Consider the following 19,155-nt stretch of genomic DNA (forward strand, 5'->3'; position numbering starts at 1 on the left):
AACATTTTATGCACATCATTTTGGGAATTTAATATATACTTTTATAGGGATTTTTGTGGAATACGTTATTGATGAGAGCTACTGTGGTTCATTTGTTAGTCAGGAAATGTACCTTTTTTGTTAAGTTACATAAACTTTTTTTTTGTGTAATAAGGTAGTGAAAGGGGGTACTTAGTTGCTAGGTGATGAGATGTGTCCTACCACAACTTTAAGTAGCTATTCGTGATTGTTTGAGGAAGTGTTTTTCTAAATGCTCTTCATGATCCATGACCCTGAATATTTTTTTTTCTTTTTCTCTTTAGTCTAGGTCAAATGTGACAGACTCTGCAAAGGAAGAGGGCAGAAAGAAGTCTACATTTTCACTGTCACTGTTATCCAGAAGGAAAAATGGAAAAGGTACATCAGCAGTGCCTTCAGGACAGAATTCTTTTGATGGTGTTGATGCCCCTGCTTTCACTTCTAAGTACGAGACCTCTGTGAATGTGAGCGAAAAGGAACTTGTTAAGGAAAGGACAGAGACACTAGGAGTGTTAACCTCTGCAAAGCAAGATTCCAAAGGTGGAAAAAAGTCTGCGGCCGGTGCCAAGTTTGTTCTTGCGACTGAAGTTCCACATGTGCCTAAGCAGAAAACGAGCTCTTTTATAAAGCCATCTGAAAGTCTGTCAGGAAGACTGAGGGTTAGTCAACGGAGTACCTCAGAGACTGGCACAGGTTCATTTGCCAGTCTTGTGGGAACAAAGGAAGTGACTCCAAGTTTTTCCAGTAGTAAGCAATCTTCATATTTGAAAATCCATTGTGGGTCAAGAGAAGCACTGAATTCTACTAATGGAACAGGAGGAGATGCAACCATTGAGCTTGTGGGTGCAGGAGAACCGCACACAGCAATTTCTGAAACTAAAGCTGTAGAGAAAAGCAAGAATGTTGCTGTATCTGTCCAGCATAATGCACAAGGTAGTATACATCAAACTAGGCCAGATTCTTCACTCACAAATTGTAAGCAACACAGGACTGAAAAGAATATAAAGCAGCAGATAGACAAGCCTGTTACAGAGAATACTGCAGGATCACAAGCAGGAAGTAAGCAACATAGTAAAAAAGTAATTCAGGTGTTTCTGGAAGAGATACGTGTGGTACAAGAAGATGGGGCTGAAACGCTTTCTGAGAGCTCCATCAGTGAGGTTGTATCACCAGTAAACAAGAGTGTTAGTGGACAACAGGTTTCTAATGAGATACTTTTTCCTGAACATCCAGGATCTCCTGTTGAATCAGATTCCTGTCATGTGGATTCTCCAGACGTCTCAGTACTGGAAATAAGGAAAGATACACCATTAACTAAATTACGTTCTGGTAGTGTAACACAATCTGACCAGGTTACTGACCACCATGGCATCTGTGAAGACGGTAATGTTACAGTAAACACACACAACCAAATAAGTGGGACAGGGTTTTTACAGGGGTCTTTACATGGCAGTTCAGGTAAAGTAGAGAAGACTGTAGAGCTTCAACTGAATTCTAGTCCAAAAACTAAAGCACTAAATATATACGTGAGGGAAACTGCAGAATCTGTTGATCCAGCTGAGTCTTTTTATATTGTTGGAGAAGAATACACTGAATTAGATGAAATGGATACATCATCTACACCTGGAAGAAATAAGAGGAATGCGAGAAGGAAGCGATCACTAAAATCTAGTCCACAGAGTGGAGGGGAAAAGACGGATAATAAAACCAGCAGTGAAAGTTTAAATGACATTACTTCTGCTGTTGTGACTTCTAAAGAAATAGTTGCTGGCAGTGGTGAAGTCAGCCCTACTGTGCTGCTGTCTGAAACACAAATTCAAGCCTCTGTCAAACAGGCAGGGGAGGAATCCGATTTCAAAGCTCTGCCAAGAGCTGATTCACAGAAGAGTAAACAGCAACTGCTGAATTTAACCCAAATAAAGAAAAGGCATGAACTAGACCGTGCACAGAAACCAGCCCTCTTGTCACCTACTTCACCTCACAGTCCAGAGAAGAAAGTTCCAAGAAGTCCTTCTGCACAGTCTGTGTCTGACCGTCGAGGCAGCAAATCAGCTTATTTTGTATCGACAACACAGGATATCTCTGGAAAGGAAACTGTAGTCAGACCTTCTTGTATCCCCCGTCTTACAAGTCCTACTTATGACGCCAGCTTTGAAAAAGAGCAGCAGGAAAAATCAGCAGTACCTAGTAAAAGCCAGCCTTTTCATCAGAGGAAAAGGCCTGTTACTGCTGGAGAAAAGGCTGTCTTTCACACTGAAGTAAACAGAAATAGAGAACTTGGTGGCTATGGAAACCGAGTCAGCATTGTCAGATCTGAGACCAGTGGCGCTCCTATTCATACAGTAACAGCAAAACTCAACATGTAAGTAGCTTTGAGCAATGTTTGTTTTTAGTTTAATGTTTACAGTTTATGGGTGAGGTATCAAAGCAAGATATATGTGCTTTAATGACTTCTGGTCTTGCATTTTTTTTTGTTTCTGAGAGGCCAAACAATTACTTTGGCTTGTGTTTTTTTTTTTTTTTTTCAGATTAGTTCAATAGATTATTATCGTTTCATCTACGTTTTTGTTGTTACTTTAAAATGCCTATTAGTGTCATTTGCAGATTGATTTTGATCTGGTTGCTTTACACCTGACTAATGTAGTCATACGTAGTTGTTCCGATAACCAGACAGGTGCATTGGTCATTGGGTGCACATCACAGGCTTGATGTGTCATAGGTAAAGTAAACAATTAAGAATTAAAACTGTAACAGCACAGAGGGTACAGGATACATTCAGCTTAACTAGTGTGTACAAAGTTTAACTGCAGTTGAGACAAGATATGCTTGATCTAAAGTGAAATTAACAGAAGTTCGTTAGTTTATAACAGCACTACAACAGACATGACAGCTGATTGTTGGATCCAAAGAGAATGTAGTGTCGTCCTCATATGTTTGGCCAGCCCCCAGGCTGAAGCATCTGTGCTTGTTAATCAGGTGGTGTTTCAGTTGACAGGAGTTGTGGTGGTTGATAACCAGCAAGAGAACAAGGGAGACTGGCTGGCCAGCAGTGAGTTCTTCTTTTCCTTTTACCTGCACCAGTGGAAAACCTTGGTGTGTTAAGGAGCAAGAGGTACGTGTATATAGATGATCTGAGGATTCCAGAAGCTTCTCAGTATTGTATTTTGCTTTAGAATGACAAAAGTGAATGTTGGTTCACAGTTCTCCAGTGTGGGGCCAGATAGAAAAGCTCCCCTCATCTCTCCCATGGTAGCCATTCTGGTTATTAATGCAGGTTGCAGTAGTGTAGGCAGTTGACTAGCATTAGTTGTATACTCTCCAGGTTTTTATAGTTCTGTGTAGTTAGTTTAGTAAATTGTTCTCACAGTAGTTTGCAGGGTTAATTTTGTTTTTCTGTTTTATCCTGATCAGCTTTATTTTGCACTTTTTATTTTAGAATAAAAGTTTCTTTTTCTCACAGGTAGAAATGCGAAATAGCTGTTTAGTTTGTTGCTTTGTGCAGAAGAGTTTACTTGGGAAACTGATAACCAAACAGAAGTCCTAGTAAGCTTTTCAGGGACAATCTTAAAGTAAAAGTGGTAATGAGAACCTAGGTAGCAAAATTACAGTGGTACTTAAAGCACAAAGTTTAAATGCCATTAATTGTATTTATAGGTTCACAGGTTGGTACTAGGCTATCGGCCCTAGGGCCTATCCAAGCTTAGCTATAACAATTCCCTGGATATTTCTTCCCACAATATTTATTTCCCTGGACCCCTGTCTAGCAGGACGACTGACGTGATCCCCGGGGTGAATTTCCGATCTCCCATCCAATAATGAATTAGTTTTATGACGGTTTGACTTTTCCTACCATAAGTGGACATATACAAACAACATTGTTTAGGTGAGTAGCATATTGAATGATGTTTCACGTAATGTCTCTATATTTGAATAGTGTAGAGTTACTTATGGTGATAAGAATATTCGTGGGGTAGGAAATTGGAAAGGTGGTTACTAAAGGGTACAGAACTGTTATTTAGATGTACTCTGTTTGGCTAGTCAGCATTATCCTGGGTTGATGTATCATTTGACAAGGTGAAATATTTATATTTGAGATGGCAGTATTATTTACTTATCCACTGCAGTACTTGTACCATAATGGTTATGGGTGGGATATGATCTGCCTTGGAGTGCTTACAAGAACCTGCCATATGCCGAAGTGCTTATAAAACATCTCAGAATACTTATGCATCCCTAGTGTCATATCTGAGTAGCTGTGGATGCCTTTTATTGTGTCAGAGCACTTGTGAAATGTCAGAGTGCATTTGAATCACTATGTTACCTCTTAGAGTACCTGTGCATAATCCTGATGTCATGTCTTAAAGTACCTGTGAATGGCTTTTGTGACGTCGGCCCATGTATTCTTGTGCCTCATCTTATAATAACTGTGGATCTCTGTCATAGGAATTCTTTTTGTCATGTCAGAGTGCCTATTAGTCCGTGTGCCGTGCCGCAGAATACTCACGGACTTCTCTGTCCTGTCTCAAAGCACCTGTGAATTCCTTTTGTAACTTGTCAGAAGACTTGTGAATTACTATGTTGTCACAGAGCAGTAATTAAGAAGGCTAAAGTCTGCTAAGACATGACGGAAGACCTGTGCATCGCTTTTGTCATGTGTCAAGAGTTGCTGTGGGTTTTTTTTTTTTTCCATAACGGTACCTGTGGATCCCTGTGATGTGTCTTGGTACCTTTTTAATTCCATCTGCCATACATCTGTGGATCCCTGTGTCATTATCAGAGTTGATATGAATTCTTTGTCATGTGTCCAAATGCACTGGGATCCCTGTTGCAGCTCATGAATCCCTTTGTGGAATGTCTTGCACTACCTGTAAATCCATCTGAATCCTTGTCTTGTTTCTAAGTGCCTCTGAAACCATCTGTCATTTGTCAGACAGCCAGTTAGTCCTTATGTATTCTAAAACAGTGTCTGTGAGCTAGCAGTGACTAGCAGACCCCTAGTCCTATAGGATAGCTGCTTTCAGATCAGAAGCTCCTTCCATATTGCTTGTAATAGTAAAGTGATACATTTTTATTCAGTTGCACATAGTTGCCTTCAGCCTTCTCAGCTGTACTTCCCTCTCTGGTGGCTATTTCAGTGATCACAGAAGGCCCTGCAGCCAGGTGGTCTCTGTATTTTACAAGCTGCTGAATCTGGGCAAAGAAACCAGAAAGTAAATGGGTTTCACCTTTAGAAAGTGCTAATCAAGAGGAGAACACTTTTTATAAATCCCCAGTGAGAAAAGTGACAACATGGTAGCTGCATTTACTTTTATTTCAAGAAGCACCCAAATACACACAACTCACAGTAAATATGTTGTTTCTCCATCTTCTAGCACATTCTGGCGTAACTACTACTTCATCTTTCTTGTAAAAGCTGGGTCACTAGTGTCACAAATGAAAGCAACTACTGTACTAGCTTTTTTCTGAATAACTTTAAGGAATGCAGTGAGTATACTGTATTTTTTTAGCAAAACCTGAAACCTACCTATTCCAAGTCATAGTTCACAGAGGGTGAGACTTATTTAAATCAAACTGCAGTGGTTAGTGATTTTTAGTTGTTATTGTAGTGCAAACTACAGTGTTATCATATTAGGACTGATTCCTTTAGAAATGTGTTTAACTGATAGCAGCATCTTTTGGATAACCAAACCGAAAACTTACGTTTACACAACAACATATGTTAAAGATTTTGACTGACCTGCAGCCCTCTGATTGTTTGGCCAAGTACTGAGCCCAGCAGTACTGTAAAGCTGGGCTGTTGGTTATCTGTTCATTTGTAGTTTTTTAGTGACTGTTAACATTTATTTTGTTAAGAAGGTCTTATATGTTTCATTGGGGAATAATGTGCCATGGATTGGGTACTTGTTAGGACTGCAAAAATTCTGTCAGACTGGCATTCTGTTTTCAGATGTTCATCATGTTTCACTGTTGCAGTCATTACACTTGGGTTATCCTGCTGGCAGGCTACCCGCAGTCGGCCTGAATTCCAGTCTAGGCAAAATTTCTGTCAGACTGGCATTCTGTTTTCGGTTAGTTCTGCAGCACGAAGACTGAAAAGTCAAATTCCAGCAGTCATGTTTAATCTTATACCTTCATGTGCTGTTGATAACTCCTTAATTTCTTTGCTTGTGACTTAATTACATTCCAGTTCACTGTAAGTTTTATTGTATTTTTTATTCTACATTGTATTCTGAGTTCATTCGGGTTAGTGTTTTCTATGAGGGAATTTTCTTGTGGAACATGAGAATCTGAATATGTATTCGACATGGAACTTTTATTGTAGTGTTAGACTGCTTTGACACTAAATCGTAGAAAGTTGTGGGACTTTCCTGGCACTGAAAATTGGTGCATTGTTGTGTATGGGCTGGAAAGGTTGACTTGTATATTTTTGCCAGATGTTTCAAGCTATGAAACACTGTATTTAAGTAGTTATTCTGAAGTGTTCTTTCATTTTCTTTAACGAAGAACAGTACATTTTTATTGGGGGGTAGACCGAGTAATCTCGAAAGCATATAGTATTTACTGTAGCAGAGCAATAAAATTTGTAGAGAGAACTAGTTGACTTGAATGTTTCTGGAAAACATATTTCAGTATAATAATGCTAAAGATTTTAATACTGAATGAATATTGCATTAAATGCCCCCATCTTCCTGTGTCCTACAATTTGAACTAGTTTTTATAGTAACAAATATATTTTTACATAAAATCTGACCATTTATGCATACTGATGATGTGGCAGTGTATCTCCCTTGTATTAAAATGTGTATTCATATACATTTTATGTAACTGTTTTTAATCAAAACAGTTTGTAAATGATGTCAAGGATGTTAGTTTCATTCATAAGTAACACAATTCAAACTGTAAATGTTGAAACAATGAAAGTGATATCCATGATGTCTGTGTATTTGAGTGTTTCTCCCTGGACCTCCTTTGACATAGAGCTCTGCTTAGTCAGACTTTCAAGGTAAATAAATGCCAGTAACCAAGTAAAACATTACAACTGATTTAAAGAATAGGTACATTGTAAAGTGCTGATATTACAGCTCCCATGACCATTTTGAGACCTGCAAGACTGTTTTGCTGATGTATAGGTGGTTAAATTTGATCCTGCAGTCTGTCTGACAGGAAGAGATGCAACGGGAATGAGCTAGGCAGTCCTTTAACTGCTGTCAGTCCCTCCCAATTTTTCTTTGCAAAACCCAAGTTGTCTGATCAGTCTGCATTTTAATGACTTGTGCGCATCAGCTTGGGTAGCTCACTAGGAATCCTTTTTAAGTGTGTTTTTTTTTTTCTTCGGGGTGATGGGTAAGGTGAAGTTGCTTACCTTTAAAGAAAATATCTATCCTCTACTGTAATTATCTGAACATTGTTTTTCTCCCTGTAATATCACCTAAATGCAATTTATGCCCAAAACATTCAATAACTTTCACAGGAGTCCCTCCATTTTTGTTCCCATTTTGCATATCCTATTGTGTCAAAAGGAGTTTGTCTTAGCCTGTATGACGCACGTTAGACAACATACTTTTATGTATCCTTCAGTGTTGGTCACTGCCTGCAGTTTTGTATCTTGAGCCTGTCTTGCTTAGGTCAGTGAAGGCTTTAAGTATACATCAACAGCTACAGTAAAATCCTTAATTAGTCATTGGAGAAATCTTTACACAAAGGGAGTAAATTATACTGTAACAGTGCCTAAACAGACTATGTACATTTCATTTTTTGGCAATTGAAGTATTGCTTTTTCGCATGTAACTAGCAAATTAATGGCATCATGAAATGCTAAAGCCAGATGTTATGCAGTGATTTGGTAGCAGTCATCCAGTTTAACTGCACTTTGAAATGACAGCTGTCAGTTATAGTCCAATGAACAGAGCTGCTAGTCTTCTCATGACGTTTACAACCTAAGCAGTTGTATGGGGAGGTGTGTTGGTGCACTGGTCCAGTAATCAAGGAGCCTCAATCCTCACCACTTAACACCAGTGAGGGAATGTGCACATTGGGAGTATGACAAGTACACACAGAGAAAAGTACAATTTCCTTTAAGAGCACACAGAGTTCACAGTCAGTCTGAGGCTGTTTTCCCCCACTCTCCAGATCCCCAATAAGACTCCCCACTGGCACAGCTATAGGGTTTAGATCTCAGCCGAGTGGTCAAGCCAAGACATCCAGCACCCTCTCTGTCCAACTAGTGCTTAGTGTCCCTGCCAAAGTAGCTGATATATGAAAGCCTACAACTCTAGACATTGTGTCTGCTTTGAGCTAAAACCGAGATAAGAGTCGTAAACAAGTTCCACTTATTTTCTTAGATTGCAAGTTAACTCTGTATATTCCAGCCTTTACCATCAGCAAATACATTTGCATAGGCATGTAGTTTGTATACATTTCTGCTCTTTTCCAGTAGGGTGCACTGTGGTTACAATCTTGAAGCTCAGTATAGAACATATAGTTTTCTTTCATTTCTAAGGCAAACACACAAATCATATTACTGTTCACAAATGACATAGAATTATTTACAAAATTCTGTCTAGCTGGGCTGGCAACCTTCACAGGAGGGACACCATCTTGTAATTTAATTTGTACAGAAGAAGAATTAAATGTATTGTGAAAGGGTTTCAAGAATCTTTCATTTTGCACATATCTGAGTAATTCCATGAAAATGAAACCATAACATCTTATCTAGAGAGCCTGAGAGGCCAGTGAATCTCAGTACTGTCATTTTAACAAGTGCAGAAAAAGTACCCTATCTATTCCACAAAGAGTGATATATTTTGGAGACCAAAATTACATTGAAGGAATAGAATGAGTTCAGTAAAATAAAATTGTTAGGGTGGAAGTATAATATAGTATAACAAAATATAATAAATATTTAGTGTGGTTTTCATGCATTTGTATAGTCCAGGATATCAAGATACAATGGAAACTGTATGTATGGTTTTCATTTACTTGGTGGAGTTTCCCCGATTTAAGTTCTGTTTTCTTTACTGCTTCAGTTAGAATCTACACAAAAGTAGCTGATGCAATGAGTAGTGGAAGTTGTATATTTGTTGTGTATTTGTGCTGCCATATGACCTGGGTTGGGGCTGAAAAATGTCTTGTACCAGTCTTCTAGCCCGGATAACAAATATCAACAAAAATAAAGTTTAAAGTCTGTTAATCTTAACACGTCCCTGGTTCCCTAAGATGGAACTGGTTGCCTGTCTCTTCATTTATTGCAGGTGGTCTGGAAGCAACATTTGAGTTGTATTTACTGTTGAGAACTTTCTTACCTGGGTCCTTCCTGAAAATGGTCAGAATCTGGTGAGCTTAACCCGGTTAGCAAAGACTGAATTTGTATCATGTTGTGAAACAGTTAAACAGAGAAAGTAAAAGAAAGGGGAGGTGCTTTTGGTTACATAACTGGAAATGAGATTAACTGTGGATAAGAATGTTCATTGCAGCAAACAATATACTAGTTTACATCAGGACAGGATAGAATGAATGTAGCAGGAAATAGGCATAGTATATAGTTTTAGTTGGTAGCCCTATACAAGTACTCAGTCAAACTACATAATGTCAAAATGAGTAATGCATATAAACGAAATATCAAAAACAAGGATGGTGGTGTGTTAAGAGTAGGGGACATGTTGTTAAAGGGCAGCAAGACAGCTGTTAGTTTAGCTTAAAGATCATCCTGAACTAATGGATTGAATATAGAAGGCCTGGTTTATAACGTTACAATATAGAGAAGGTAGTAAAGGGTGGCCGCAGTGGTGCAGCGGTTAGCATTTCTGCCTCACAGCAAGTGGTTCTCCAGTTCGATTCTCAAATGGGGTGCTTTCTGAGTCTGCATGTCCTCCCTGCCATTGCGTGGGTTTCCTTTGGGTGATCCAGCTTCCTCCCACATCCCAAAGACATACTCTTGTGGATTGGACACTGTAAATTGGCCCCACGTGTGAGTGTATGCATGTGTGTGCCTTCTGTGAAAGGTTAGGAACCAGGCTGGCAACTAAACACCATAATACTCCATTGCCAATTGTACTACGGACCGTTGTTCTGCTGTGGTAATCCCTAACGGGAAAAGACAAAAGGAGAAAGTTATCTAAAAAAAAAGCCAAATATCCAAATGCAAACTGTAGGTACTTGAAGGGCATATTTGGCTGGATTGGTATCTGTAGTGGTTGTAGGTTGAAGAAGGTTGCCATGGTAGTGAAAAGTCAGATTGTTTTTTTTTTTTCACAATGCTACAGGTGCTGTCCCACAGGCAGTTGTCAAAACTGAGTCAGGAGTGTCCAAGTAAGAGGTGCTGATTATAGGTAAAAAGCAGCCACATTTCAAGACTAGTTAGCAGACCTATCTGGATTTGAGATAGGGTGACTATTGCAAGTTGTAGATAATGATGCCACAGTCCTTGAGAGAAACTAAACTGTGTAGCAAATTACACTGTGGATACAGGCATTTTAAGCAAGCGGAAGTGCCTCGGCCTACATATGCTCCGTACAGTCATTGGCTGTGGAGCACAACAATTGGACTCGAGTGAATTTAAAGGAGAAAGTAATATTTTAAAGCATACCTTTGATCCAGACAGGGGGGGCTCACTCTTACCCCTTGTGCAAACAAAGCATGAGACTATTGTCCCTAGCAGCATCCATGGGCTTAATCCAATAGCCCAGTATCTTCCAGGGAGGCTGAACTCCTTGGTGGATCATTTCAGCAGACGTGTTCTGGATCCTCACGAGTGGCAACTGAACAAAGTCATTTTCCATCACGTCACTCATCATTGGGACACCCCACAAGTGGATCTTTTCTCCTCTCACACCAGTCATCTCCTTCCAACCTTCTGCACCAGGGAGTTTCACAACAACGCTTGGAGGGTGGATGCGTTGTCCTTCCCATGGGCACATCTCTCAGTTTATGCATTCCCTCCTCTGCCTGTTCTTCCCAGAGTGCTGCTGAAGATGAGGGATGAAAAACCAAAGGCTGTTCTGATAGCTCCAGATTGGCCCAGGCAGCATTGGTATCCCCTCCTTCGCAGCCTTTCCCAGGCTCAGCCTTGGCATCTTCCCCTGGTACCAGATCTGTTGGTTCGGGGGGGGGGGGAGTTCCTTCATCCTCATCTTCAAACTCTGCATTTAACTGCCTGGCTAATTCCTTAAATCTTTCCCAACAGGTGGTTGAAGTTCTTCATGAGGCCAGGAGGCCTAGCACCAGGAAATCCTATGCAGATAAATGGAAGAGATTTTGCTCTTGGATGCTGGCTAAAGGGGAAGGCTCTTCTCATCCTTCTCGTTCCCTCATTCTTGACTACCTGTCAGGATTGCTTAATGGTGGACTTTCCTTTTCTTAAATCAAAATTCACGCTTCAGCAATTTCAGCTCATTGTTCTTTTGAGCAACCCATTTTTTCTCACCCCTTGATGAAGCAGTTCCTGAGGGGAGGTAGTAATCTTAGACCTCCCAGAAGAGCTCCTACTCCTGCTTGGGATCTTAATTTTGCCCTGGAAAAACTTACTCTGCCTCCCTTTGAACCAGCTGCCTCTGCAGATTTGAAGTTTCTATCCTGAAAGACTGCTTTCCTTTTAGCTGTTACTTCAGCTAGAAGGGTATCTGAGCTGCAAGCCTTAATGGCAGTAGAACCTTTCATTATTTTTCACTCAGATCGTGTTTCTCTGAGAACCACTCCCTCCTTTATGCCTAAGGTGGTTTCCAGTTTAACCCTTAACCAGTCTATTCACCTGCCTACATTTTTCAATAAACCTCAAAATAAAGGGAAAGGATTCTGCACTCTCTTGATGTGTATAGACAGCTGAGATTTTACTTACACAGGACTAAATCCTTTCGAAAATCTGAACAGTTATTGGTTAGTTTTGCTCCTGGGGCTCAGGGTAAAGCAATTTCAAAACAAACCATTTCCAAAAGGATTGCTCATTGTATTCAGTTTTGTTACCTGCAGCATGGGAAAGTTCCCCCTCAGGGTATTAGGACCCATTCTACTAGAGCAGCCTCTACCTCTGCAGCCTTTCTGAGAGGTGTACCTATTTAAGGACCTTCTAGAAGCAGCTACTTGGTCTTCTGTTCATACTTTCACAAAGCATTACAATCTACTTTTGGTTTCTAAATCCAGGGCTGATTTTGCCTCTGCAGTTTTGCAGGGCCTCCTTACCAATCATTAATCTGTGATCCCCCCCCCCCCCCCTTGTCTTCTTACTGGGCTTTGGGAATCGACCCATATGTGAGGACTGCAACAGTGAGACACGAAGAACATAGTACAGTTGTGTACACTTACCATAAATGTAGATGTTAGTGTATTCACTGTTGCAGTCCTGGTTTCCCACCCTCCATTCCCCCTTTTTTCCTAAGGCACAGCCTATAGATTTTTATCTTTTGTATGACGTGTCCAGGGTGCTAGCATTCCTGGGTTAGCCTTCTTTTGGGGGTTCCTGACAGTTAAGGCAAGAAAAACTGAGGAAATGACGTTGGCTGCCTCCCTTTATACCTGACATACTGACATCAGTTTTACAACCGGCGGCAGCCGACATCATATACCAAGGACTCTGGTAGTCGAGCCGACTGAGGGCTACCGGGAGCTGAATAACCTATATGTGAGGACTGCAACAGTGAATACACTCTAACATCTACATTTATGGTAAGTGTTCACAACTGTACTTTCCTTTCCTTGCCTCCCTTTTTTTTGAATTCCTAAGCCCTAATCACATGATCCTTGTGGCAAATCTAATAACGTATCTCATCACTTGCTTAATGTTCAATACCTAGTAATGCACAAGTATCTTTTGTACTGTAATCGTTTGTCTTTGTCATATTAATGCAATTGTATGTAATACATATGTGATAATGAATCTTCTTTTTCTTCTCCTTTTGCCTGCTCCTGTTAGAGGTCGCCACAGTAGATCATCAGTCGGTAGAATAAGTAGCAGTTCATAGGTTCATACTAGGCTATCTGTCCTAGGGCATTTATAAGCCTAGCCAGAGTGTGTTTGGCCTTCGCCACCCATTTTAAATTAATTTTGCTATGCTCTTTTTCGAGGTTAGTATACTGTGCCTCTGTCTAACAGTGACTCAGAAGTGATACCCGGGGTAAACCTATGATCCCCCATCCACTCATCAAGATTCTTCTTGAAGAGAGTCAATGAGGGACTCTGCCTAACCTGGACTGGGATTTTATTCCAGAGTGAAGGGAGCCTCTGGGTTATGAATCTGTCCCTCCAGCATGTCCTATTTATTTCAGTGCTGAGGTTCAAGTCTCTCGAGCGCGTAGCTTGATGGGATTTGGATTTTCTGAGGTGCAGCATGTCCATTAATTCCGGGTTGGACATGGCTTTATACGTCAGGCACAGATCGCCTCTGAGTAGGTGGTATGCCACTGAGTAGAGCTGGAGTTTCTTTAACCGGGCAGCATATGGCATCTGTTTGAGCCCTTTGATCCTCTTGGTGAGGTACTTTTGGGGTCTTTCCAGTTGCTGCAGGTGTCTGATAAGGTACATCCCAAAAGGGGCATTGTACTCCATTATGGGCCTGATGAGAGATGAGTAAAGAGGCACGATGACCTCCCCTGATCTAGATGTGAATCCCTTCATGATTAGGTGGGCTATATAAAATGTTTTTCTAACCACTTTGGCCACGTGGTTGTCAAATGAGAGATTGCTATCAACTTGGGTCCCCAGGTCCCTAATTACTTCTTCCGTACTTAATAGATTACCACTTATGTGGTAATTTGTAGGCACTTTGTTTTTGCCAAAGGGGATGACTATACACTTTTTGACATTTAGCTTGAGGCCATGGCTCTGGCACCAGTTGTCTATTTCTATGAGGCCCTTTTGGAGGATGCTTGTGTCAGCTGGAGAGTCGATTATGGCACCCAGTTTGCAGTCATCTGCGAACTTGGTCAGCCACAGTCCTTCCGTGTTGGCCTGTACCTCTGAGAAATATATACCGAACAAGAGAGGTCTCAGGACTGAGCCTTGTGGGACGCCACTTGTAACTGGTTTGGAGTCTGACAAGGCTCCAGCAATTCTAACCATGTGGGTTCTGTCCTTGAGCCAGTTTGCAACCAATCTAGTGACATAGGGGTTTATATTTAAGCTGGGGAACTTATCTATAATGCCCAAGTGGGGTATTGTATCGAAAGCTTTTGCGAGGTCCAGGTAGGCTGTGTGGACCACCTTCCCCTCGTCAATGGCCTTGGTGACTGTTTCAAAGAAATCGACCAGGTTTAAGAGGCAGGATCTGCCCTTAACAAAGCCAAACTGGGTAGGATCCAGTGTCTGTAGGTCACCAATATCTTTATTTATAAGGTCCATGATGATCCTTTCCATAGCTTTGCAGACCAAGTTATTCAGGCTTATGGGGCGATAGTTTCCAGGATCCGTTGAGGCACCACCTTTGTGGAGAGGGACCACTGTTGCTGTATGCCACGCTTTGGGTACATATCCTGTAGTAAGGCTGAGATTGAACAGTAGTTTTATGTTTGGGTTTAGCTCTTCTTGGAGTTCATGTAGGACACAGCCCGAGACACCATCTGGTCCCATTGATGCTGTGTTTTTTGCTTCTATTGTATAGTTTGTTTATGGCTGGGGTCCACCAGACAGGACGTCTGCCTTTGGAGGATTGGGTCTTGGTTTTATTTGGGATTGCATGATCCAGGCATTCCTGAAGATGTTCATAGAATGCGTTTATAAAGGATTCTGCGGTCTGGGCCGTATTTTCCACAGGAAAAGAAGAAGTTTTTCACTGTGGTTTTCTGGGCAGGGGGTGGGGTCGGGATGTGAATATCCAGTGAGATTAGTTTATGGTCTGATCTTACCAGTGAGGGATAAACTTCTGGTCTGGAGCATAGAGTCCCCATGTTGGTGATGATCAGGTCCAGTATGTTTTCCCCTCTTGTGGGTCCAGTATATTTTCCCCTCTTGTGGGAGTGGTAACAAGTTGTTCCATAGAATTTGAGTTTATAAATTCTAGGAACCTTTGGGCTAGGATGTTGGAGCTAGAGTAATGCTCCCAGTCTATGTTTGGGTAGTTGAAGTCGCCCAATATAATGGTGTTTGGAGAGACCTTCATATTTTCCAGTGTTCTCAGGAAGGCCGAGTGGAGTTCCTGGGTTTGGGAGGGTGGTCTGTAGCAGGCTATAAACTGGAAGGCAGTTTTACCCACTGTTAGTTGCACATGGATAGTCTCTGATGCTTTGTGCTGTGCCACCAACCTGGAGGTGTGGGTATCTTTGACGAATATTGATACCCCCCTCCTTTTGTGGTTCGGTCCAAGTTTTGGGGCCGAAAAGCATGGTATGAGGTATAACCTGGTAGTGCTGGGGTGCTCTAGGGAGTCTTGGACCAGGTTTCTGTTACTGCACAGATATCGATGTTCTCCATGCTAAGAGTTTCGAGTGCATGCATCTTGAGGTTTAGACTTCTGGCGTTGAGTAGCACTACTCTTTAGTTTCTTATCCCTTGTGATACCTATGGAGGTGGGTTTGTCTTTTGAGCCTTGCCTAAAAAAGGCACTATGGGGGTAGCAAGAGCCTTTGCCAATATCCGAAAGTCCAGGGGTGACAGGTGCAAGCCGTCCCTAGCGAAGCATCGTGGCTTGTCGAGCATGTCATCCCAGGCTGACAGGCACTGGATCCCCTTTGAATGACACCAATACTTAAGCCAATTGTTGAAATTGATCATCTTGTCTTCATATTGTGGCATCATTCTTGGTGAGGGTAAGATGCTACTCAAGGTCAGGGTCATACCGGCCTGGGCTACATGCTCAGAGAGCTCCTCTGTCTCTCTTCATGTAGTCTAGGGAGGTACGTCTCAGGTCATTCACACCAGCATGGACAATGACTGAGTCATGTTTGTACTTGTCTTGGAGTGACCTGAGTGCTTGTGTTATGTGGCGGATCCTAGCGCCCAACAGGCAGCTCACCGTGAACTTCTCCTTGTTCAGCCTGGTGAGCGGGATGTCAGTGTGCCTGACGATAGTCACCTATTACAAGTGTATCAGGTGTGTTGTTTAGCCTTAAGGGCTGTGACTGTTCGGCACACCGGCTTTGTGAGCCATGTGTTGCACGTGTTTTGTTTTGGGTTAGCGGTTGCATGGGTGTCTGCTTTGGAGGTCTCTGCTGCTTAGGCAGATTTTTATTTAGAGCCTCCGAGTATGTTTTTGTGTGTTTGTGTTTGGTTTGCTGTCATGGTAGGTCTATGTGAGACTGGAATTGCAGTGAGTGTGGTTTCCTTTTCCTCCTGACTGGTTACTGGTTTTGCCAGTACTGAGTTGAGAGAGCTTAGCTTCCAGTTTGGCTATATGGTTGCATCTCTCACATGTTGGAATTTGTTGGGAGGAGGAGAGGGTTGTCTGTGTACATGAGGCAGTAACATTGCCTCAAGATTCCCAGATTCACCAGCTAGACCGGAGAGGAGATTGACAACTGACCTTTGGACATGCTAGAATAGAATTGGGAATTCCTTTATAATTGAAAGAAAAGGGCCAATGGGGAACAAGATACTCAAGGGGAGTTTGTGAGGGTGTAGTGCTTTTAATTTTTTAGTGCTGACTTATATAATTGCTGTAGTGAGCAAGTGCCAGGTAACTTAAATGCAATGTGCCACAGGTAACTTAAATGCAAAAATGACAAACAGTAACTTTCATTCAAGTGAAACAAGGAAATAAGTACAGTAAGCAATGCAGATGTCACTAGGGATCCACAGAAGCGCTGAAAAGCCGCGTTTTAGGTGGAATTAGCGTTTCAGGGAAATAACAAGCAAACAAACGAGCATACAAACAAAGCTAGATTCAGCAGGCCTGGATCTAGTCTATGCTACAGCAAACAAGGTGTACTAATTTCAGTAAGAAACAGTTCAAATATGCAGGCACTATAAGCCTTTAACCAGAAATTCTCAGCTCAGAAGGGCAGAGTCCAGCCTGTCCTCCCACAAGAGTGGAGACCACAAACCCTCTTAATGTAAAATAACTGGCCTGAAGCCCAAGTGCTTAAACCAGAATTAATACACTTTTAGAATAACAGACACTGAGCCGTCAATCAGCAGTTCCCAACTTAGAAGGATGTAATCTACCTGTCCTGCCACTACAGTGCAGACCACAAAAATTCTTAATGTAAAACAACTAGTCTGAAGCCCAAGTGCTTAAACTAAAAGGCTTAGAATGAGTTACACCAAGCAGTAATAAATACAACTGAGTACTTTTAAGATGACGCAAAAGCAAAATAAAGTAGGAAGAAACACAAATACAGTAAAAGCAGATTTTTTTTTTTTTTTTTTTTTTTTGTGTGTGTGCAAATGACATGGGCCTAGGAGGAATATCCAAGTGCAAATTTACAAGAGGGGTGGGCAGTTTCAAAGCCACCAAGACAAAAACAGGGAGGGTGGGTGCAGACCTACTGAAAAAACAGTCACAACTTCCAGCTAGATATTGCTCAATGCAACACAAACAAATTACTTTAAATCGTGTATTTGATAAAAGTGCAGATAAAAATCTACTTAACTCCACTCATGCGTTCAGTTGATTGCAGTAGAGATTTTACAGTGTCTAGTTGCCAGCCTAGTACCCAACCTTGCTCAGAAGGCACACACTCACACCTAGGGCTAATTTAGGATGTCCAGTCCACCTGCAACATGTCTTGGGAATGTGAGAGGAATCCGGGTGCTCCCATGCAAACACTGAGGACAAGCAGACTCCGCACAGAAGGCACCCCACCCAAGAATCGAACCGGAGAATGTCTTACTGTGAGATGACAATGCTAACTGCTGCACTACTGTGCCACCCAGTATGTATAATAATGAATTCATGTCTAAAACAGTTTGCAGTATATTGTAGCTTTCCTCCCCAAACCTCTGGTGAAAAGGTGTTTTTGACTAATCCCATCAAGACAAACCTGGTAAACAAAAGCAAAATAAAATAAATGCTTAGCAAGTCCTTCTGTTAATCTGTAAGAGTAACACTTGGTACTACTTTTCTTTTTCTTAGCTTCATCGACCCAAGCTGCTGCCACGTCATGACATGGAATGACTAACGGTGTGAATCTGACATACTGTGGATGTTTACACGTTTTTCTCCTCTTCGTATACGTACAGTGTTATTTCTTGATGTGAGATAAGCCAGCCACCTAGACCACCTCCTTAATTTTTTAATGCCCCACAGGCACTTTCTCAGTAGTGCTTCTGCCTTTGCCCATTTATCTCATTCATTCTAGCAGAACATGTGCAGGGTCTTCCCCGACTAGGCTGGAGCCCTACAGCTCATCCTTTTTTAAATTTCTGCAAGTCTTGTATGTTTCTAATAACATGATGATGGAAATGGACCCCATTCTTAAGTCAAGGTATAATTAAAGTTCATGAAATTAGTATTGTTTCAATCTTTGATTTTAACCAGAAAGTGCTCTTCGAAGCACCCACAATGTGCCTGGTAATAACTCCTGCAGTTTGTACAGACTTGCATGTATCGGTAACATATCCAAGTACAATTTGTAAATGTTTTTTATAAGACCGTTGCTCCTACTACTACTACTGGAACTGTCTGGGTATCTTTCTTTCACATTGCCCCTGTATCAGCCTGCAAGTCCTGGTACTTTGACTTTGTCTCTCTACTTTGTTTTAGTTGATATGTAATGGAAAACAAATGATCATTAAATTTAGATATGACCATAAATATATATTAGAAGTTGTCAGGCTCCAGATGAACAACAGCAAATTTATTGTAGAACAGTAAAACAAACAGATATTCCCAGTTAGCGCTTTCACCTCACTTCTATTAACTCTGAGATTTCTTCAGACTGATTATTTCTGGGCACACCCAACGCTTTAAATACTAAAAAAAAAATCACATGGTCCAAAATGTCATATGACTATTATAAAAACTTTTTTTTTGTTTTTATATAAAAACATGTACACTTTTCATACATAAACATTTTTATCAATAAATTAGTGTTGAAGCCTCTTCCTTTTTAAATGCATTACAAATTCCTCTGTTATTGAGACCTGGTGGAAATCGGGCATATTAAGCCTGACATGCCAACAATATTCTAGCCAGCCTAGCTCTTCCTCAATATTTACTATATTAACACGGTTAAAAAGTGCTTCCAAAACTATAAGTTTAAACTCAACCTTAC

At 41.1% G+C, this 19,155-nt stretch overlaps 1 protein-coding gene across 2 annotated transcripts in view; it reads left to right on the forward strand.

Annotated features, from left to right (window-relative positions):
* Positions 1-19,155, forward strand: part of LOC122796436 — a 2,401,740-nt gene that overhangs the window by 1,351,796 nt on the left and 1,030,789 nt on the right. For both annotated transcript variants that reach the window (XM_044064916.1, XM_044064908.1), the window contains exon 3: positions 303-2,380. In XM_044064916.1, the coding sequence (XP_043920851.1) occupies positions 303-2,380 (2,078 nt within the window). The remainder of the gene's footprint in view (positions 1-302; positions 2,381-19,155) is intronic.

The sequence above is a fragment of the Protopterus annectens genome, chromosome 1.part0, assembly GCF_019279795.1.
Source record: "Protopterus annectens isolate FY-2018-M chromosome 1.part0, PAN1.0, whole genome shotgun sequence".
In the NCBI taxonomy this organism is placed as follows: Eukaryota; Metazoa; Chordata; order Ceratodontiformes; family Protopteridae; genus Protopterus; species Protopterus annectens.